Source organism: Crocuta crocuta, unplaced genomic scaffold, assembly GCF_008692635.1.
Source record: "Crocuta crocuta isolate KB4526 unplaced genomic scaffold, BGI_CrCroc_1.0 scaffold72, whole genome shotgun sequence".
In the NCBI taxonomy this organism is placed as follows: domain Eukaryota; kingdom Metazoa; phylum Chordata; class Mammalia; order Carnivora; family Hyaenidae; genus Crocuta; species Crocuta crocuta.
The window spans coordinates 8,616,093-8,637,907 of record NW_027529427.1 but is presented as its reverse complement, the minus strand read 5'-3'; the positions used below and the strand labels follow the sequence as shown (position 1 = coordinate 8,637,907).

The 21,815-nt window shown below is 42.0% G+C and overlaps 1 protein-coding gene across 12 annotated transcripts in view; it reads right to left on the bottom strand.

Annotated features, from left to right (window-relative positions):
* Positions 1-21,815, bottom strand: part of CACNA1C (calcium voltage-gated channel subunit alpha1 C) — a 654,628-nt gene that overhangs the window by 183,403 nt on the left and 449,410 nt on the right. For 9 of the 12 annotated variants that reach the window (XM_077759241.1, XM_077759243.1, XM_077759242.1 and 6 more), the window contains exons 7-8: positions 14,958-15,154; positions 3,366-3,469 (exon numbers count right to left, since the gene is read on the bottom strand). In XM_077759241.1, coding sequence (XP_077615367.1) covers positions 3,366-3,469; positions 14,958-15,154 — 301 coding nt within the window. Of the gene's footprint in view, positions 1-3,365; positions 3,470-3,774; positions 3,879-14,957; positions 15,155-21,815 lie in introns of all 12 variants that reach the window. The other 3 variants (XM_077759249.1, XM_077759252.1, XM_077759247.1) reach the window with 2 other exon arrangements.

The window sequence follows — 21,815 nt, the reverse complement described above, 5'->3', positions numbered from 1 at the left end:
CCTTTTTTATTTTGGTGACTGAAGGACATAATTTATGAAGATGAGTTACTGTGTTGGACTGTGAAATAATATCCTTAACTTATGGGTGTAGGGTCTCAGATCCCTGCAGTTCCGAAATGCTCCAAGGCTATAGTTGTAGTGAGTTAGGGGCTCTGTTCTCTCTCAAAGACTGTTAAGATTTGTAGGACTGCCAGCCCCTGTGCTAAACTTAGCCTCCTGAGTGGTGGCCCTGCAGCTTCTTGTTGGGGTTCTTTCTGTTCCCAGTGGCTGTTTCCAGCAGCCAGCCCATGGGCTGGTTCTGCTTCCTCTCTGCTCTTCTCATCCCTCCTCACTGCACTTCCTGCTCTTCACCTCTTCACTTCTTGACTCTAATTTAGGAACATGGGATTAGCTGGTTAACTGGGTTTGGGGACAGAATAACATGGAGGATAGGGGTAGAGGCTATGGATTCACATTGGCTGGGTTTAACCATGGATCCTCCATTTTTACCTGTAAGAATTGAGGTAGTTTCCTCATCTGAGCCCCAATTTTATTCTCTATAGAATGGAGATATAAATAGCATCTAGTTCATAGGGTTGTTGTGAGCATTCAATGAATTATACACCTACAGCTCCATGCATAGAGCCTGCCATGGAGAATGATGGTTACTGTTCATGTTATCATTGGGACAGTGAATTTTGTGGAGCTCTGAGAGCTTTTTGGACACTTTTGGAAGGCTGACTTAATCAGAAGTCTGACTGATGAATAAGTGAGATTTTTGTTGTATTCTTGTGGTGACTTTTATATTATTGTCCTGCTTGATCAAGATGGTGACTCAAAACTGAAACCACTGTCACCATGTGGTCTGCCAATAAAAGCCTGGTTCCAGGTTTTGTCACTGCATGGACTCAGGGCAGCCCATTCAGAATGGCCATCCCTGTTGACTGATTAGGAGGCCTCCTTAAACTAAGAAGGGGAGATATCTGCCCACAGACACTTCTTTGACTGGGCAGAGGGTGTGCTCAGAGGCCCAGGAAGGCTTGGGAAATGTTCCCTCAGCAATTCTGGAACTGTGAGGAGTAGACTCCGCTCTGGGTCAGGGAGCAGGTGTTGGGGAAGGTATTCTGCAGAGATCAATTTACAGACTCCAGAGTTCAGTTCCAAAGTCTGAAAGCCTTAGTGTTCCTATTCAGAATCAACTCACGTTTGAAGTATTACTATGTGCCAGGTTCTGGGCTAGATATTTTTACACACACTCAATGGGACTGAGTTGGGTCAAGACATGGTCTTCAAAACAACTTTTCTCTCACATCAGCAACTGTTGCCATTTGATTCCTCTGCTTTGATACCACTAGGAAGACAGCTTTCTGGGGGGTGGGGCAAGAATGACTGTGAGTAGATGCTCTGCTCAAGGAGGGGCCTTTATGGGCTAGTGCTTATTCTCTACTTTGGATTCCTGGGGAGGATTCCACTTGCTTAGAATTGATCCTAATCTCTGGGGTAAGAAAGTGGAATAACATTTTTTTTTAAAGGATCAAAGCTCTGGCTTGTGTTACAGCTTAAGTTCATTCAGTGTATATCCCACAGACAGTGATGGGGAGATGGGGTCCAGGCTGTGCCTGAGTGCTGGCACAATGATGTCACACAGGTCACTTACCTCTGGGCTCACTTTCCTTATCTTTAAAAGGTTGATGATTCTATTCAATAATTCCAGTTATGATAGGCACCAAGTAAACAATAATCATTGTCATGACAGCACCATTATTGAGCATTTACTATACGCTGAGTATTTTACACAAATGGTCTCACTCTATCATCACAACAACCTATGAGTTGGTATTATTATCTTCATTTGTTCAGACTGTTTAAAAGAGTGAAGTTGCCCAACATTATGCATCTAACAAGTGCGGAGCTGGGATATCCAAATGTGTCTTGGGTGGGAGTGTTGAAGTTGGATTTTTTAATGCTTTCCTTGGTGATTCACATATAAACACAGGGGCATTTTCTTGTGTTGGAACACAAAAATCAAGATCTTTCCACCTTCCAGGCAGCTAATCAGGGGCATATGCTGTTCTGTTAATTATTTTTATCCTTGATGGAAGACACTACTTTCCTGTGTGGCCTTACCTTGGCAAAAGGCATGGTGTCATCAAAGTCTCTAAAGGCCATCACCATGGCAAGAAGTGAGGGTAGAAGCAGATTCTTTCTTTCACCAAATCCCAAAAATTAAACTTGATACTCCTGCAATGCATTAGGCTATGGCAGGAGACAGAAGTAGCTATTCCCAGTTTATATACTTAGTAAAAATGAAATGCAATTGTTCCCATCATGCCTGACTTTGTCCCAGCATTAATGTCCCTGGAGACATAGGAAAGGCTATTTGAAGCAGCTGACCTGTCTTGAGCAGGGCAGAAATAGATTGTCCCCCGCCCCCATGTAGCAAAGGCAGCAGAGTGGGTCACCCACGAGCAGGTCACCAGGAGCACTTAGGTGTTAGGCCTTGGCATGGCTGGCATGGACTTGTGAAGAAGAAGGTAGGCTGAAGAAATGCCCTGTGAGTCTCTGTGGTATCAAGGGGGCGATCCTCAGGGTGCCTCAACCATATGCTATTTCTACCACTTTTTAACTTCATCAGAGGAAAGGCCAATATTAGGCAGACTTTATACTTGTAGCCAAGTAGGTAAATTTAAAGGAAAGTATATTCCAATTCTTCTATTATCAAATAACCTATGGCTTTGAACAGCTAACTGCCCTTTCCATCCAGAAAAGGACATACAAGACATGGACTGCTGTGTCTATGAATTAGAATCAAAGGGAATTTTATTTTGAGTCTGCATTTGCTTATTTATATTCTATTTAAAATGGTTTACTTATTTATTTATTTATTTATTTTTCAACTCTTATTACCCCAGTCCATTCAACACTGAATAAGAGCTATCTGAAATCTTTACTGTTAGCCAGTCCCAAACTGTAATCAGGCAAGTACCTATTTGCAAGGCTGCTGCATGTGTTAACAGCACAGTCTGTGAATCTTCCCTGCAATCCCTGCTTCCAAACCCTTTCGACTTGAGGGTCTCACCATGCAACTCCTAAGGTAGAAGGAGAAGCATCCTGCCTACTTGAATAGCCACCTGAGGGTAGGAGGGTGGTGGGTGAGCTGGCAGGAGACAGGTGAGTCTAGATATCTCCTCATGAAGCCCAAACCAACAGATTAATCCTTGTACATTTGATCCTCTGTCCAGCCAGGCCAAGGACATTCACTTTAAGGCTCCTGAGGTGGCCTTATCCCAGGTTCATCAGAGCCAGAAAAAAGAATAAAGCCAGGAATAGCAGAAAGAGTAAATAAAATAAATAAAATCAAGACCTTTTTCCTTGGTCCTGCTTACCCGCTAAGAACACCGAGAACCAAGTTAAGTACAAAAAATGACCCTATGATGATTAGTGTAACAAAATAGATCCAGGGCCAGTCCCTTCCTACGGCATCATTGACCTGGAAGAATGGAATGATAGTTAGTGAGGCACACTCAGCAGCCGAGCATGGCCAAGTGCCCATCACCGGCTCCTGGACACTGACCCAAGCAGTGCCGGGACCTGGGGATCCTCTAGGTACAAATTGGAGGCCAAATAGCCTGCCCAGCCAATGGGTCAGAATCTGTGGTTGAATAGGGACTGTTTTTCCCCTGGTTTTCCTGGCCTGTTAGGATCCCATCCCTGAGGACCCTGGTGATGGATATAGTGGGACCTGGGACCTTGCTCGGCTGCATTGTAAAGAGTACATAGAAACGGTAAGCTTACCCGCTCAACACACCGAGAACCAGATTTAGAACGAAAAAGGATCCAAAGATGACCAGACTGACAAAATACACCCAGGGTAACTCATAGCCCATAGCGTCCTGCATCTGGAAAGATGAAGAGCAGAATGAGAGCAGGAAAAGAGCAGGAAAGAGAGAGCAGAATGAGTTAAAGTGAGGAGGCAGGCAGGAAGGGTATGGACAGAACTGGAGACAAGTGAGGTTGAACCAGGGTCATGGTTACCACTGTTACCCTTGATGTTCAAGATGGTTCCCTATGACCCTGACCTGACCTATAAAGGACCTTTGCAGGCTCTGCCTCAAGAGGAGGCTTTTCTGGCTCTTTTGTTTTATTTTCTGGAACAGAAAGCTTCCTTCGATGTTTTCACTTGTCTAAGAAGGTGCGCCACCTAAAAAAATGATTTCTTCAGTGTAGGATAGTTTAGCTCAGTTGGGTTTATGTGGCATTAAATCTTCATTGCACCCTGGGGGCACCCTAACCTTGGTGTCAGGAGTGCCTCAGCTCTTACTGATGGAGCCAGAGATCCAGAACCTTTAAGGATGTGAGGAAGGAGAGACCATCCTAAGGGGCTTTCCTGAGCTGGGCCCAGGATTTAGAGGCAAAAGTCCAGTGCTTCACAAGCACTATGGGCCACGGCCCAGGAAAGACAGTCATTTTCGTTACACACCCAGAGAACAGTTCTAGTCCTGCAACCATATTTCCTAGATGAAACAGCGTATAGCCTGGAGACTGTGACCACACCTAACAAGGGTCATGGAAACATTCTGAAAGGCTGCAAACCCCTGGAGTAGCTGGAGGCAGTCATGTGCTGGAATTGGTTCGCTTGGCTTTGGAGAGCCACTGTGTCTCTTCCCAGTTCCACATTCAGTGATGTCACTATGGTAGCCTGAAGCTGGCCATGGTGGGCAGAAATGCGCAAATGACACAGATCAGTCCCCCCTCCCCTTTGCTCTGAAGAATCGTTGGTTAAACACTTACCAGCATCACTGACTGGAGGGTAGATGTGAACATGACACAAAGTCACAGAGCAGTATTTTTACCAAACAGGAAGTTTATTCTGATTTAGTTTCTCAAATCTACGTCTTTTGATGCTTTCTGGCTAGACCAATCAGGATTTAGTCTTATCTTCCCAAAATGAACTCCAACTTTGTCCTTGCGAAATTACCTTACAGGAATCCAAATTCCTAATATATAAGCTTCCTGAATAATTACCTTAGTGGACCTCAGAGTGTGGCACTCACCTGCTTAGAAATGGACATTCTCGGGCTCCTTCCTGAAACTCTGCAGGTGGACTCAACAAGCCATGTTTCAAAAAGCCCTGCAGTGAGTCTAATGTATACTAAAGTTTGAGAACCACTGATTTACACCATTCTCCATAACTCCCAACTTCAAAACTAAGGACACGAAAAGTACTGTCTCTCCTTTGTTGTATGGCAAGGCTCCTGAAAGTGGGGTCTGAAGACCACCAGTGTCAGAATCATCTAGAAGAATTGTTACCATCTTAGATCCCTGGGCCATTCCCCCCAAATCAGTGTACCTCTCAAGTCTGAATGTCAATCACCCAGGTGAATCGAAAGCCAGGTGACACAAATGAGTTACATGTGTGCTGGGATAGTACTGCCCTCAGCCCTCAGGGCTTCTCAGGCTCCAAGAAACCTTATCCATGTGCCTAATCATGCTGGACAAATAGTATGTTCTCTGTGTGCTGTGAGTGAAAAAGATTGAGAAGTACTGAAAGACCTACCTAACTGGACTGATTTGAAGTGTTGTATTCCTATATGTTCTTTTCAAATCTAATACTATGTATCTGGGGTTATTATATTTTTGTTAGAGGAATCTACCAAATGTAGCCATAGTGGAGAGTTACAAAAATTGTGTTAAGGGTTTGGGGATCATTGGTTTGAACTGAGTCACTCACTCAGCAAAAGAAGAGTTCCCAACATACGTTCCCCAACTGTGTCATAATTCGATTCAACATGAATTTATTGAGCATTCCCAAATACTCTGCTGTTTTTCACATAGTGCTTATCACTTTCTAACTTTACAATTTATTCATTTATTATGTGTGTGTCTTCCATGTGGAATGGAAGCTCCATGAGGACAGACAGTTCTGGTTTGGTTTGTTCACTGGTGCTGAAAACATTGCCTTGCACATACAGGTACTCAGTAAATGTTGAGTGAATCAATGAACTTTATATGTGCCAGGCACTGTGCTGTATATAGGAAGCCCTTGCTAGTATGGGGGACAGATAAATAAAAGGCAACTACAATGGGAGGTGGTAAATGAAGTTGTAGGAATAAACAGGCAGGGTTATAGAAGCTCAAGGGGATGAGGGGCTGTATGAGTCTTGGAAAAGCAAGCAAGGGCTTGACCAGGCAGGAGTGGGTAAACTTTGCACTATGGGATCACTGAAGGCAGAAGGAGTCCAGGAGCAGAAAGGAAGCCCATAGGCCATGTGATCTTATGACAGGATGGTGCATTTCCTAGGAACTTGGAAATTATTAAAAATAGAGCCCACAGTTGAAAAGCCATCCAGGCTCTGGGATGGAGGCTTTCCCCAGTGGCTGGATACTAAAGTATCCAGCAAAACAGCACCTGTTACAAGAGACAGGGTAGAAAGGTCTGTGTGTATCAGACTCTGCCCTCTTCACAAGGAGCCGGGGATCCTCCTTTAATCAGAGAGTAACCAGCAGAGGAAAGACCAATAGCCACCTTCACTCCCAGGAGGAGAAAAAGAAAATGTCATCCATACAGGAAGAGTCAGGACTGGTGAAATGAAGTTAGGGAGGGGAAAGACATAGGTACCATAGTGAGCTCGGCAATCACAGGCCACATAATGATTGTAAGGATGGCCATGTGATCCCAGGGTCTGTATGTCACATTTTATTATGGGGAACTGTGAAATAAGCCATTCCCTATTCTTAGCAGTGGTCTCCTTAGAGTCCACATTGGCTCAACAGTATTTCAGTATTTCCTGAGTGCCTACTATGTGTAAGATACTACATTCTGTCTTAGTGAAAGTGGCGGGGTTGAAAACAGCCCTGAGATAGGAGAAAGCATCTGACAGGAGGTATTTATGGAAACTGGATCCAAGGCCTTGAAGCCTTCAGGTGTCCTAGCTTTTCCTCTCAGATTAAGTCCTGCCAATGAAAGTCAGAGTTCCTTCCTATTCTCTACGTTAGCAATGGTGGGCAAGTCAGGAAGCTGACAGAAGCTGTGGATCCACCTAAGAAAAGCACTCATGGTGTTTTGCATACAACCCATGGGTACATGGACCCCAGATTTCTGACCAACCAGTTACTCTGTGCTAATCCTAGAAGAGCTTTCCCCAAGAGGGCCTGTTCTGAGTGAGTTCACCTGCTTCACCAAGGATCTCAGACCTCCTCACCTTCCTTAGGACAGTGAGGAACAGGTAGTTCCAGAAGGCAATGGCATGTTTGCTGCAGTTCACACTCTCAGAGCTGCCTCTGGAGCCCAGGCATATGGTGAGTGGGAGGGAGGACTAGTTGGCACTGAACCAACCTCCTTGGAATTAAATCTCTCCTGACTGGTTTCTCATACCCCTAAATTTGTGAACACTTAACCTCACAGAAAACACAGTCCCCCAGGCCACATATCTCTCACACGTTAACAAACTCTTGAACCCTGGAAACTTCCTTGGTCCCATCCTTTCCTTTGTGTCCCAAGGGGAGTGACTTCGAGCATCATTAAGGACCTCGAATAGATGGAGCTACAGACCATGTTGCCCACAAATAGCCCATAGAGAGCCTTATGATAATCTTATGACTCATGGATAACCTCATGACCCACAGATATCTCAATGATATCCTCATGACCCATAGATTTCTCACTGATATCCTATAACCTCAGGAGTCATAGATATCCTCATAACAACCTCATAACCTATAGATATCCCACTGATGTCCCTATGATAACCTCATGACCCATAGATATTTTCATGACCTATAGATATCCCATAGAGAGCCAGGACTATATTCAGGAGACTCGTGATCTCCACTTATTTTTTGTCCTATGCTTTTGCTTTGGTCTCTCCCTCTTTCAAAGGCTTAAGTTGCAGAATAGCAGGTGAGGGGCAGGAGGTAGGAGGACAGGTGAGGAGATTAACAAGCTTCCAAGGTGTTCCTAAGACCCCATCACTTCCTCAGCAAGCAATGCTCAGCAGCCACCAGCAGGTGATTCTCTGGTCTATGTGGCTCTGGCCTGAGAGGAAAGCACCCCTTTTGTCTTCTCTTTTACTTTCTCTTCTTTATTCTAGGCCACCTACTTTTGGGGGCAGACTGGGTAGAGAGCATACAATGCTGGGTGGCTCTGAAGTAGGGCAATGCCTGGAGTGATGAGATTGATGTCTTAAATCAGCTGGAATGGAGCTATTAAGAAGAGAGAAGAAATAAAGACATATTTTAAAAAAATGACCCAGATTGCTGACACCCTTATTTAGAGGTGAAACAGGATGGGTTTTCTCAAACCATTAAAGCTATATGTTTCTTAGGCCTATAACAAAGGAAGCTTTGTGACTTTCATAAGGAAGGCACAAATTTAGGCACCTTGATGTCCACCATAAGCAACCATTGTGGCCTCAAGGCCCAAGGACTATGAGGATGACATCAGGCTTTGCTGAAACACACCCCTTATTAAAATAATTCCCAGAATCCAGAGACACACCAAAGATGATACTGAATGAAAAATAAGAAGAACCTTCTGAAAAGAACATCTAATTCCTTGAGGGCAATTTCAACCTTAGACTTCAAATCCAACATTTATTTTTTCCCAAAAAGAAAAAAAAATAGGAGAAACAACACCCCTTGGACTCTAGTCTGTCAAGGCTACTCTCAAGCCTAGCTGATTTCCATGAGTTTTCAAGTTGTGGTATTTTCTCCTATCAGGCTTGTATTACAGGCACTGGGGATCTAAAAAGACTGAATAGTTTCAGCAAATGCCAAGGGGGCTGTCACTTATTATCAAACGCAGGAAGTGTAAATTCATAGAAGTCACAGTGCTTTCCACAGAGTATCATTAGAGGAGAGGATGATGGCTGCTATGAATGCCAGTGCCCAGAATGAGGGCTCAAAAAATCTGTGACTACTCTTGGCCTTTGACACCTTCCTTGCTGGACATAGGGTTTGCATTCACAGGTCAATGAGCAGCAAGTAAGACAACAGGTACTACTTGACTCCTTTCCACCCCCTGCACCTGCTTATCATTGTACATGGAAAACCCATGAATGCCTCAGGGCACAAGTAAAAGCCTGGATTACATGGAGAAAGACACCAACAGCCTCCTGACATGAAGGCAAGCCAACAAAATTAACTCTTCGATCTATTAAAAAAAAATCCCTGAACTCATATGACACCATACATTGACATCCTGGGGAAGTTTACCAGGTGTAAGGAGTGGAGTTGTGGCCCCAGGTATGAACATCTATGTAGGAGAAGGCTGGCTCATAGCCAAAGGAAGACATGCTTGTTTGTCCTAGGCAGCCACCAGGTGTGGGGTTGAGTTTGGTGCCTGTGACTGCACCTCTAGGTAGCTGGCCTTTCAGACATATTGGGTAAGAACACTTGGGGGCAGCTGAGCTGTTCTGGTGAGAGAACCTAAAACACAGTTCTCTCCAATCTCCCAAAATATTATAAAGCTTGCTTTTCCCAGGAGAGGAACCTCAAACCAGTGAAATTCCACTTTCTCCCTGAAGTGTTCTGTGCCAGTGTGGAGCTCTCTCTGCTCTCCTGAAGTGTACTGTGTTGCTAAGTTATGTTTGTGTGTCCCCTAGCTCTTCAATCAGATCCTAGATTTCTTGGGGGAAGGACATCTCCCCATCTCTCTCCCCAGTCCCTACTCAGTCCTGGGAACACAGTAAATGTTCAATAAGTGTTTGTTAAATGAAATTATTGAATAAGTACTCTTCTAATGCCAGTGAAATGAATAAAATAAAACCAAATAATTAAATAAATAATAGCTTTGAGAGATGCTAATTTTCTCTCTTGATATACTTATAAACCATCAGTTTACTAAATGACATTCTTTATTTAAAGTAGCATGTTCACTAAGTGGGGAACACCTTAACTGAAACAGATTAAAAATTAAGAACTGCAGGGTCTTAAGTAGGAGCTACCACTTTCTCTACTCTTATACCTGTTAAAGAGCCCAGGATGCTGTTTTTAGGTTATTTGAGGATTTTTTTTCTCAGCTCTTCATTTAGAATGACTATTAGGTCATCAATAGAGCTCAGCTCCATTTCTTCTTTCTTGATGCCTTCAGAGACTCATTTTCTATATTCTGTAGTGAAAAGATGTGCCTTTTTGAAGAAAAGATGGAGTGGGGGAAAAATAGGGTAAAACATGAATCAACCTGTCTGGATGCAAAAGACCTTTGTCATAAATCNTGTGTGTGTGTGTGTGAGAGAGAGAGAGAGAGAGAGAGAGAGTTTAGTAGGAATTATCTTGTCAAAATGTCCAGAAATGTAAGTGAGATGACAAGACAAAGTGTGGAGCTAACAACTGACTTATGAAAGCTTAAAACATTAGAATTTTGTTCCCAAGTTCTCCTGCTGAGCCCAAACTAACCTGGATACTACAGAAGACACTATTTGTGATTCTAAAAAATCTTTTCTTTATATGATTTCTCATTAAGTATTCTTTCTAATCCTATTTGAAGCTCAATTTCTATTTTTTTTTAATTTTTTTAAATTTTTAAATTTTTTAATTTTTTTTTACAAATAGTTTATAGAGTGGCTAAAATGAGCAAATCAGAGAACTCTAGATGCTGGCGAGGATGTGGAGAAACGGGCACCCTCCTACACTGTTGGTGGGAATGTAAACTGGTGCAGCCCCTCTGGAAAACAGTGTGGAGGTTCCTCAGGAAACTAACAATAGAACTCCCCTATGACCCAGCAATAGCACTGCTAGGAATTTACCCAAGGGATACAGAAATGCTGATGCATAGGAGCACATGTACCCCAATGTTCATAGCAGCGCTCAATTTCTATTTTAAAAAAATCAATGAAACAACTGATCCTGGAGAAACCAATTGCAGGGAGGCAATGGGTGGTGTCAGAAGGAAGTGATCCTAGTATTTTGGTGGTAGGGTGGGCTGGTGTGTGAGCCCAGGAAAACCTACTTACTGTGCTGCACAGTATGTAATATTCTTGGGGTCCCTGGATCCCAAGAGGGCACTGTGATCAGAGATCAACAGAATCCTTTTGATGAAGGATTATTCAGGCATCTAGACTGTGAAAGAGCTAGAATTGTGTATTCTTGGGTGATGCCTACTCTACTGCCACTTCCCTTTCCCACAAGTCTTATATGGGACCCTCTCCAGATGTTCCAAACCCTGAGTAAGTGGCCATGTCATTCTGTTTCACAAGAGTATGGGGCTATCTCAAGTACAAAGTCAGCACTGAACAGACACTTGATTGATGTTTATGCTACTTAATTGTGATTTGGCCACAATGTGGAAGGGATAATGTTCAGGGTTTCAAATTGACTCTAGTTCTTAGATCATGTCTAAGAATCCTGCAAATCATCTTGATTCAACAGTCTCTTCTATCTTCAGGAAGGCATGTGCTCAAACCATATAAGACAAGTTGTCTTGAATTATATGCAAAAGGTGAGGGGTGTTTGGTTAGGAAAAAAAAACCAAACAAAATCTGAATGTAGAAATGGAAACCAATGGTAATGCCATACAATATGAGACTATTCCCTTTGTCTTGGTGCTTCACTGCTTCTAAAGAAGCTGATACTTTTTATTTGATCACCTTTCTCCACTATTTTTAAAGAGGGTAGACATCCTCAGAGTAAATGAAGAGGCTTTGGCTTAAGAAGCCATTGCCCAAGGAAACCATACCTTAAGCTGAGTTTTGGCTTAGTTTTCAAATCCCCAGTATCTCCTAGCTCTTACCCTATCATTTGCAGACTTGGTATAAGAAATGTTTCAGCAAACCATTCACCTAGTTGGGACCTTGACCCAATGTATGGCCAATAGCTTTAACAGCTGAGGAACTCTTCAAGTATTACAGTTTGATTTTACTTTTTTAGTCCACTAACTTTTCAAAATCAAAGCAGTGGGAAAAATAACAGATGTCACAGAAAAAGAAAAATAGACTTGATATTATTCACAGTAGGAAGCAGGTGTCTGCCATTTGCTACTGGTGACCTTCCTGGTTCCTTCCATCCCAAGCTATATCCAGTGATTGAATCAATTGCTTCTTTAGTACTTTAATGGCCAATTCTCTCCCTAGGAATATCTAACTAGGTGTTTGATAGTTCAGAATGAACCTGGATCTGGGGTTTCCATTTACTGCTGTACTTGAAAATCTTGGTTGCTCCTTCCAACACCCTCTAGACTTGTCCCTTGTATTTGAAGGGAAATGCTTTGTTCTGAGTGAAAGACCCTATTTCTCCAATTTCCATGGAACCCATAGCTCTCTAGACTGGCTCAAATCCAGTGGCATCAAAGCAGCACTATTCAGATTGAATAGGTTAGATTTCTAGGGGTTTTCAGACTCCAGCCTAGGCATCAGAATCCCCTGAAAAGCCTTTCCAAAGTGCAGATACTGGGTCCTAACTTTGGAACTTCTAATTCAGTGGTTTGGAGGGAATTAGAAAGCTCCAAGTTTTATAAAACGCATCAAGACTTGGGAGTCTGTAGGTTTAGAGATACAAGCCCAGAGCAAGGAGGAGGAATGCTGAAGGGGGAGGAAGTAAGAAGGAGAGAGAGGAAGGAGGAGGAAAGGAAGAAATGGCCATAGAAAGGTCAAAGCAATTAGAGAAATTATCTGAAAGCAGGAGCATTGGGCTGGGAAATGCTTCCATCACGAATACCCAGTATGAAGCTATTTCAGCTTAAGTTGTGGGTGTGCATGTGCATGCCCATGTGTGTGTGCGTATGTGTGCACACATACACACATGCACATACACACACAGCATGGCCATTTTGGGAAGGTGCTGGGAAAATCAGAGAGACATGTCCCATGAGCCTGGGATTGTTCCTTCACCTCTGACACTTTTTCCATTCCCAGCCTGAGCTCTATCACATACACCCCAGGGGAGAAAGCACAACACAGCTGCTGAAAATTGGTGGTTGCATTTGTGTGCTTCTTCTCATTCCCCACTCTGGCTGTCATTATGACAGTATTTCTTTGGGTCACATCTAGCTTGTGGGGTATCAATGACTTATGGTTGGGGAGAGGGAGGGAATGATGAAGGAAGATCACAAAAATACATCAGGGACATCAGCAAAGTAAATTATACCTATTCCCCCAGCCCCACGCCCACCCACCCACTGCCACTCTGCCCTCAATTTGCTGCCATGGAAGGCGTTCCTACAGCAAGTTAAGGCATGGGTTTGAAGCTCATGTGATGAGGCTCCAAAGCACAGTTCCATATGATCATATGTTCTATGGCCTACAGCAGAAACTGCCCATGTGCAGAAGAATGTTTCTGTACTTGGCTAGACAGAGGGATCTACCCAAGGTAGAAGAGCCACTTGGGAATATGATCAGCTTTGCCAAACAAAACAATTTGCCTAAGCATAATACGTTCAATTCCTTTTTTTCCTCTTAGAAATTGTTCAAAACCAGATTTTATTGAGCATGGGTCTCAAAAATGTTTTCCAGTGTTTTGTTTCAATTTGAGGGTGAGATGATTTGACTTTTGTCTTCTTTTCAACGTAGCACAACATAGCAACTCTACCATGGCACAGACTTCAGTTGTACAACCATTATTCAGTTTAGATTTACTGTTTCTCTAGAGTGAACTTTTCAGTCTGGACTGGATGTTATTTACGTCTGAATCCTGTACCTAGGAGCATCCCTGGCATGCAAGGAATGCTCAGTAAATGTTTGCTGGGTACAAAGCTCTCGGGCAAGTTTCTAGTCATCATTTGCAGAGAAGTACACATTTCATGGCAACACTGGGTTTCAGCTAGAACATAAAAACTGGGAAGAGGGTCTTTGAATCAAGAGGACATGGTGCTTATGAAAAAATTAGAAGATACAATGCCCTGTATCACATCTCTGTGTTGTCACAAAACTCTTCTGATTTTAGGAAGAAGTCAACACCTCTCTTGGCATCAGTCCCTTTCTATCTGGCAGCTCTGTTCAATGGGAAGTCATTCACTTCCCTCTCCCTCTTCCCTGCGTTAGTGTGTAGACACTATTCCCTAAGCAGGCTCTTAGACTGTTTTCAGCATGGCCAAATAAATTCGACTATTTGCAAAACTCTGGGTGAGATGGTATTTTCAAGACTGGCAACAAGCATTTTTCACCCAAATGCTGGAGAACAACACTGGATTCTGGCAAGTCATTCCTCATGCTCAAGTAGGAGATACTATAAAGAATTATATTTTCTGGAGCTTTTACAAATAATAGACATAACTCTGCCAGAATGGAGACAACCCAAATATGGTGTGTATATTTGCCTGTCCCATAGGCCAAAATATGGCACTTTAACAGCTTGAAGGTTGGCAAAGTAGTGTTGGCTGCTGGATAATAAAAGGGGCATCTTGAAAGTAAAAGAAGATTTACTGTTGACTGGTTGACACTTTGGAAGTGGTATTTCTAAATATGCATCGCATAACCAGCAGAGTATTTTGTTAGCAGTGAAAATGATGGCAAAGTATTCTAACATGATAAGGTATGATTAACATGAGGAATAGAAATATAATAGCATGCCATAATGCTACACAATTCAATAAAAATGGTTTCTTGTTAGAAGACCAGGCCTGACTTTTCTCTTTAGCCCTTAAAATTAATAATTGTGCTCTTTAGCTCTCTTTTGGGGATGGATGCAAGACAAGGATAAGAACAGAAGGAACTCTACAGTGAGAAGGGGAGTTGAAAAGAATCCTTGTGTCAGGTTTGGCCACCTGATTTACAGAGCATCGGCTGCACGCCAGTGTTTCTCACTACAGTAGGACAGACTGAGAGATGACATTTCTCTTAGGCTGGTGGGCAGACAGAGAGACTCATTAGGGTGCAAATTTCATGCTTTGTTTCTCAGGAAAGACCTGGAAGAAATCAAAGACATTCATCAACTATTCCACCAAGGTGTGTGACCATAAAGTCATGGGGGGAATGGAAAAGGGAGATGTCAAAGAAAGGCTTGCAGCCTTCTGGACTCCTTGCCTTCACCCATCTCAAGCTACGTACCCAGTATAGCACATCTGTCCAGCCCTCCATGGTGATGCACTGGAACACTGTCAACATGGCGAAGGCAAAATTGTCAAAGTTGGTGATGCCGTGCTTGGGCCCGTCCCAGCCGGGCTTGCACACAGTGCCATTCTGGCACTGCCGCCCATGGCCGGTCTCCAGAGCACAAGGGGAAGGATCATCTTCTGCTGGAACATCTTGAATGACCAGGGGAAAAGAGAAGGAAGCAGAGGGGATGGAGAGAGATGGGCAGAGAAAGGAGAGAGAAGTCAGAGAGAAAAGTGATAGGATAAGGTTGATGGGATAGGCAAAACAACTACAACAATAATGCAGAACAAGTTTTCATTAGATCCCCCACAGACAAATTAAACAACATAAGGAACTAGGTATTCATTTAGGCTGCCATTGAAAGTAGCAGATCAGTACTTTCAACTAATCGTAAGACTGTATTTTAACCTCAGTTATTGATTTCAAAGACAGTAAGGCTATTATTGCACTTTCTGTTGAAACATGTTGACATCATAGTCAAATGGCCAATTAAAAAATAATGATGATGCAATTACCCCAAGTGGAAAATATCATGAAAAATAATATTTTTCTTCTTCTTCTTTTTCCTTCCTTCCTTCCTTCCTTCCTTCCTTCCTTCCTTCCTTCCTTCCTTCCTTCCTTCCTTCCTTTCTTTCGTTAAAGTCTCTATGGATACTTCCATTGGAATACCAGAGTTTGGGTGAGGGCTGTATTGATTGGAAGAGTCTTTCACATAATTAGCCAATAAATCCGATTTGATTACATTTTTTTCCATTACATGTTACCTGATGCATTATCATGCATGCAAATCATTTTACAGTGGAAGCCTTATGTTGATACAGGTTAAAAAATAAATTCTGACCATAGGTGGAAAGTATCATCCACAGCAGTCTTTATTATAACCCTTGATTCCAAACACAACTGATTTCTCTTTTATGCACGTGGAACCTTGCAGCACTGCTTTTTGCTCTCTAGCATTAATACCTTTCAGAAGAGATGAATCATTTTATGACCTCTAATCAGGACAAAGCGGCAGTNACCATGAGAGACTCTTGAATGCTGAGAACAAACTGAGGGCTGATGGGGGTGGAGGGGAGGGGAAGGGGGGTGATGGGCATGGAGGAGGGCACTTGTTGGGATGGGCACTGGGTGTTATATGGAAACCAACTTGACAATAAACTATTTTAAAAAAAGGACAAAGTGGCAGTGGGTAATAAGGAGAATACTCAGTATGGACAGAGCTTTTTCAGAAAACCATATAACGTATCTACTGTGGCTATAGACAGAGCTTGGGCTAATTCCACATGCCAGGAAGAGCTACTAGGAAATTAATAGTTAAGATGTGTCTTATATTTTTGGTGTGGGGATCATTGGTAAATTGAAATAAGACTTAGCTGATCTAAGAATTCCCATTATGGTAAAATACTGAGAGTCACAGCCTTAGCTGTGGAAGGTAATAGTTTGGAATTTACAGAAATTTGTGAAAGTAAAGACACTGTCTTATGTTTACACAAGGTAACAGTAATAAATAGAATAGCCTCCAGTCCTAACAAACAAATGACTGCCTTTAATGACAGTGAAAATATGCCCTGGGATAGAGAATTTACTTGTAGTTCTTCATTTAGAGGTAACAGGTCACCATAGGGTCTTATGCATTAAAACAATTATAAGTGTCTAGTACCTCTATATTGAAGAATATTGGTTGGTTGGCTCTTTCTCAATTTGTGGCTTCAAATATGAAACTGTTCATTTCCAAGAGGAAGACAGGAAGAGGAATATTAATCCTAACTAAGAGACAGTTCTTACAAAAATGGAGTTGAGCAGTATGGTTGAAAATATATGCTGGAGTGTGTCTTCTTGGCTTTTTTTCTTTTTTCTCTCTTAACAGCTTTATTGAAATACAATTTACATGTCTTACAATTCATCAGTGTAAATGTACAGCTCAATTATTTTTAGTAAATTTATATAGTTGTACAGCCATCACCACAATCCATTTTAAAACATGTCCATCATCCTCCCAAATTCCCGTGTGCCTGTTTGCAGTCAATCCCTGCTCCTATCCTTAGACCCTAGCAACCTGATCTACTTTCTGTCTCTATAGCTTTGTCTCCCTAGAAATTTCATATATATAGAATCATATAATATGTGGCTTTTTGTGCCCATCTTATTTCTTAGCATAATGTTTTTGTGTTCTGTGTTGTTGCACATGTCAATATAGTATATTCTTTTTTATTGCCAAGCAGTGCATTTCATTATACATCTATCACCAGCTGATGGACATTTGGATTGTTTCCAGGTTTGGGCTATTGTGAATAGAGATGCTTCCTGGCTTATTCCTGGCCTGGTGCTTCAGGTTGCATGTGAGTCTTTGTGTGATGACCAAGGTGTAAAGGTCTGCATAACTGGTCACTGAACTGTTTGAGGGAAAGACAGCGTCTACACCATTTCCTGACTCTAGGAAATGGTGGCTCCCAGGAGGGCTCCATTCACGTAAATGAACTCTCCTTAATCTTCTGTGACTTTTGATATTTTGAAATCTTTGTAGATTTGGATGTGAGTTTAAATAACGGGAGGCTATAAAAGGAGGGAAACTAAAAAGTGAACCCCAAACCTAAAGAATACATGAAAAAGTGGGCAAGAAACACCAAAAAAATTGAGAGGCTGGAAAACCAAGAACAAAACAGATCATATATGCTGCTGGGCTCTGACCCATTCTGGTGATGGCTTTCTACCGTGATGTGTTCAGTCACTATAATAGTGTTGGAATGATATAGAAGATGGGAGAAAAAGAGGAAGTGAAAGAACAGAGGGATAACTTGCATTTTGTTTTATTTTCTAATGAATAAAGATGCCGTTAATCCTTGTATTGTGACTGCTCATCTGACAGCCTTCCCTGCATTCTCTATTCCTGAAACAGACAAAAATAAGGAAAAAGTAAAGGTTGCCAAAGTGAGTTCTGAATGTCTTCAAGGAAGAAAAACATTTTGGGGTTTAAAAAAATATATATGTTGAAAGGAAAATGTCATCAGGGGAAGTGATCTCATTAATAAAAAAGAAAGGGATGAGATTCAGAGAGATTCTCTAAAGGCTCAAGCGCCACTCTGCTATTTTAAATCTATCTTGAACAACAATAAAAAAAGATTTGAGAACAATTAAGAAGCAATGATGATCTGATAAAAATAGGTATCTATAAAAAGCACTAAAGGGAACACTTGAAAAATGTGAACACACACAAATCAGCAGGTCCTTGCAACATGCACTTGAGGGTGGGGGGAAATTGGTTTGAATGTGAAAATGTGTTGGTGTTCTTCTGCAGAGTCATGAAGTCTCAGGGAGGAAATGAGGAACGTGAAGTAGGAAACAGAAACAAAGATGTGGGCCCTATGTTTTAAAACAGAAGTGAAGAGAACTGGAAAGTCCAAATTAAGTTTGCAGTAAACGAATGGAAGCAAAGATTAGGAGAGATTTTAGAAATGCAGTTAATACCAACAAGAACATGAAATCCTGGGAGAGGGCCAGTTAGGGGTTCCAAGGAGAAATCACCAAAGACAAAATCAATTACTTTTTTAGGACCCAACTTTAAGAAGTGAATACAATGGAAGTGATTTCATTTCTAGGTTTGAGCCAACCAATTCTCTGCCAGTCTCAGGGGTAATTAGTGTGCTTGGGAAAGCTATTCAGAGTAACCTGGCTCAGAGTACCATCAAACAGATGGGACAACCAGAAACAAAAGGTGCCGGCATATGGTGATATATCTGTTGAGGAACTAGGAAGGCACCTTGCAGATGCCTCTGGGATTGGAGAAAAATTGCCTCTTTGGAGACCACATCTACAGGGAACTAGAAGGGCAGCCTAGAGGCTGAATAATGGTTCACCTGGCCAACTCCAGATCTTTCTTTATAGAAAACATGCTTTAAAATCCAATGTGTCCTGAAATCTACAAGCACATAAAATTCATAGTCTGAGAATAATCTTAAAGTGCAAAAAAGAAGAATTTGATCTAAATTCCATTAAAAATTATGACAAGGGCTCACAAGCACTTTTGTATAATCTAAATTTGCAGAAAAATATGGCAATTCAATCCAAAGTCTGAAATTAAAAAAAAAATCACTCATTCCAAAGGTGGTACCAAACTCTCCAAAACACATGAAGATTGGCTTCAAAGACTACAGAGGCTTCAAAGACTCTGGTTGCATGGAGTATGTCCAGACTCCCATACATTTTTTTCCTTCTCGTTTGTTTTAGTCACTATGTAGGTGGAAGAGGCCCTGATGACTGTGGCATTGTGTTCTTATGGGAGCAATGGAGTAGATCCCTGGATTGTCATCAGATGGCAGATTTAGGAAGGAGGAGCTACATGAGCTCTGAATTGCAGAGTGTTGATTAAAAAGACTTCTGCAGCCATGTGTCCTCAGCCCCTCTTCCCAGCAGGGAGCCTGGTTCTACACAGAGTGAGGTCACCTTCCTGGTGGAGCTGGCATGGCTCCTCTCTCTGGAACACTTCTATTGGTGTCTGTCCTTTGACACCCTGGTTCTCCAGGCTGATGGTCATTTTCACTATGGGACCTAACTTCTCTTCTGACTTGTGAAATGAAGGGAAAACCCACCACTAAATAATCTGATGCATCCTCTGGTAGGAAGCAGATGAGCAGGTGACATCTTAAGTATTTTTCCTGGTCCTGTTTTTTTATTTTTATTTTTTAATTTTTTTTAATCAAGGATAGACAGCAGTATGGTTCTAAATTGGCCACTCCAATTGGTGGGGCCAGTTCTAGTTTTTATCCTAAAAATAGGGAGGCCACTATAAACTTTAGCAGGCTCTTGGTGGCTGTTTTACAGGACTGTGCAGCTGGGGCACAGAGGAGAGCATCCCATCCTGTATCTCTTTTGTTTATCATGCCCACTATTTTCTTGCCTGTTGAGGCCACTGAAGGTCTGACAATGATGCCTAGTGACTCCAATGTTCCAGGTTGCTTATTAGCATAGGCCCTTAGAGGATCTTTCCACCAGTGAAAAACATATTTTTGCTGTTTTCCCAGCAGAATGATAGAAACCATGGGCAGTGCTGGGAGCAGTATTCCTTAGGCAAGTGGTACAGAGACCTTTGGTTGCAGGGTAGGGTTGCTATCTATGTGACAGAGTTTCATCATTTCACCGTCCTCCACTTGGTATGCTGTTCGTGAGAGCCACACCATAACATATAACCCACTCTTAGGGTCTTTGACACTCATATCTCTGTGACTGCCTGAAGACTTTGGGTCTAAAGAGTCATCAATCACTTCAATACAGCTGCATAAACTTTAGACATAATACAGTAGCTCTTAAGCAGGACTTAGAACGAGCTCTAAAAAAGCCATGCAATTAACATAAATGTATTGGCTCAGGGCTGGCTCCAGACTGAAGTGAACAAAAAGAAGGATTTGAATTCAAGCGGAAAATACTATTCATTGCATTACTTGGTATTCCTTTAAGCAAAGCTCAATTTTAGCTAAAGGCAGGATTTGCTCTAATATTAAAGAGCTTGTTTTTTTTTAATATGATAGTTTATTTTATACAATTAAGACCCAAATAATTAGGAAGTTCTCTCTAATGTGAGTGAAAAAATGGTCTCTTAGGGGCGCCTGGGTGGCTTAGTCGGTTAAGCGTCCGACTTTCGCTTAGGTCATGATCTCGCGGTTCGTGGGTTTGAGCCCCGCGTCGGGCTCTGTGCTGACTGCCAGCTCGGAGCCTGGAGCCTGCTTCAGTCTGTGATTCCCTCTCTCTGACCCTCCCCTGCTCATGCTGTCTCTCTCTCTCTCTCTCCTAGAAATAAATAAAAAATATTTTTAAAAAATGGTCTCTTAAACAGACTCTTCATCAAAAAAGTAAAAACAATTGTGTAACCCTGTGATTGTAGGTTTACAGTTTTCTTGTTTGTTTGTTTTAGGACTATGGTTACGCAGCAGTGACCTAAAAACTACAAATACCCAGTCAATCCACCCAGTGAAATGGGATCATCCGGATCAGATACTTTATTTTGGTTTCTGAGTATGAATAACCCATTTCATCCTTTGTTGTACAGATTTCTTTCTCTTCACCATCCCAAGGCAAGAGGGGTCACATTTAATTTAATGCTTGGGCTGAACGGGAATTATAAACAGTACAGATGGAAAGAAATGAGGTATCTTTTAAGGCTTCAGACAGATGCTCCCCTTTCTCCATCAAGATGCCAAAAACTAGAATGAAAGATCATGATATTGGCATAAAAAATCACATAAACTTAACAATGCTAACCCCTTTGAGGGGAAATAGTTTTTCAAAAAGTTTTTATGTTAAGCTGCTTTATATGTCTGTTTAAAGTTTTGTCAATTTTTGTTTACGTGTTTTTTTTAAAGGTGCAGCTGAGGTTTTAGTAACCTAAAACAGCAGTGTGTAGCATGTCCCACAGACAAAGATTTTAGTCGTATTCAGATAAGTGCTAAATGGGCCAGCATTTCTTGTTAACTATATTGGTTTGTGGAAGGAACACAGAGAAGTCTCAAAAAGGCCCCCTGTAACAGGGAGCTGGGAGGTTCTGCCTATGAATGGAGAAGCACAAAACATTGAGCACGAAGGAGGTAGGATGAGCCCCAGAGAATGGAAAGGACTCAGGGTTGTGATAGAGGCATCTACTAGCTGCAGGCAAAACTGCCAGGGCTTTGGATGACAAGTGACACTGAAAGGCCAATGGAGCAGAGATGCACACCATCACTATGTCAGTTCAATTCTATTTTTTTTTTTTTTTAATATTTATCTAATTTTGAGAGAGAGGGAGTGAGAAACAGAGTGCGAGCAGGGGAGGGGCAGACAGAG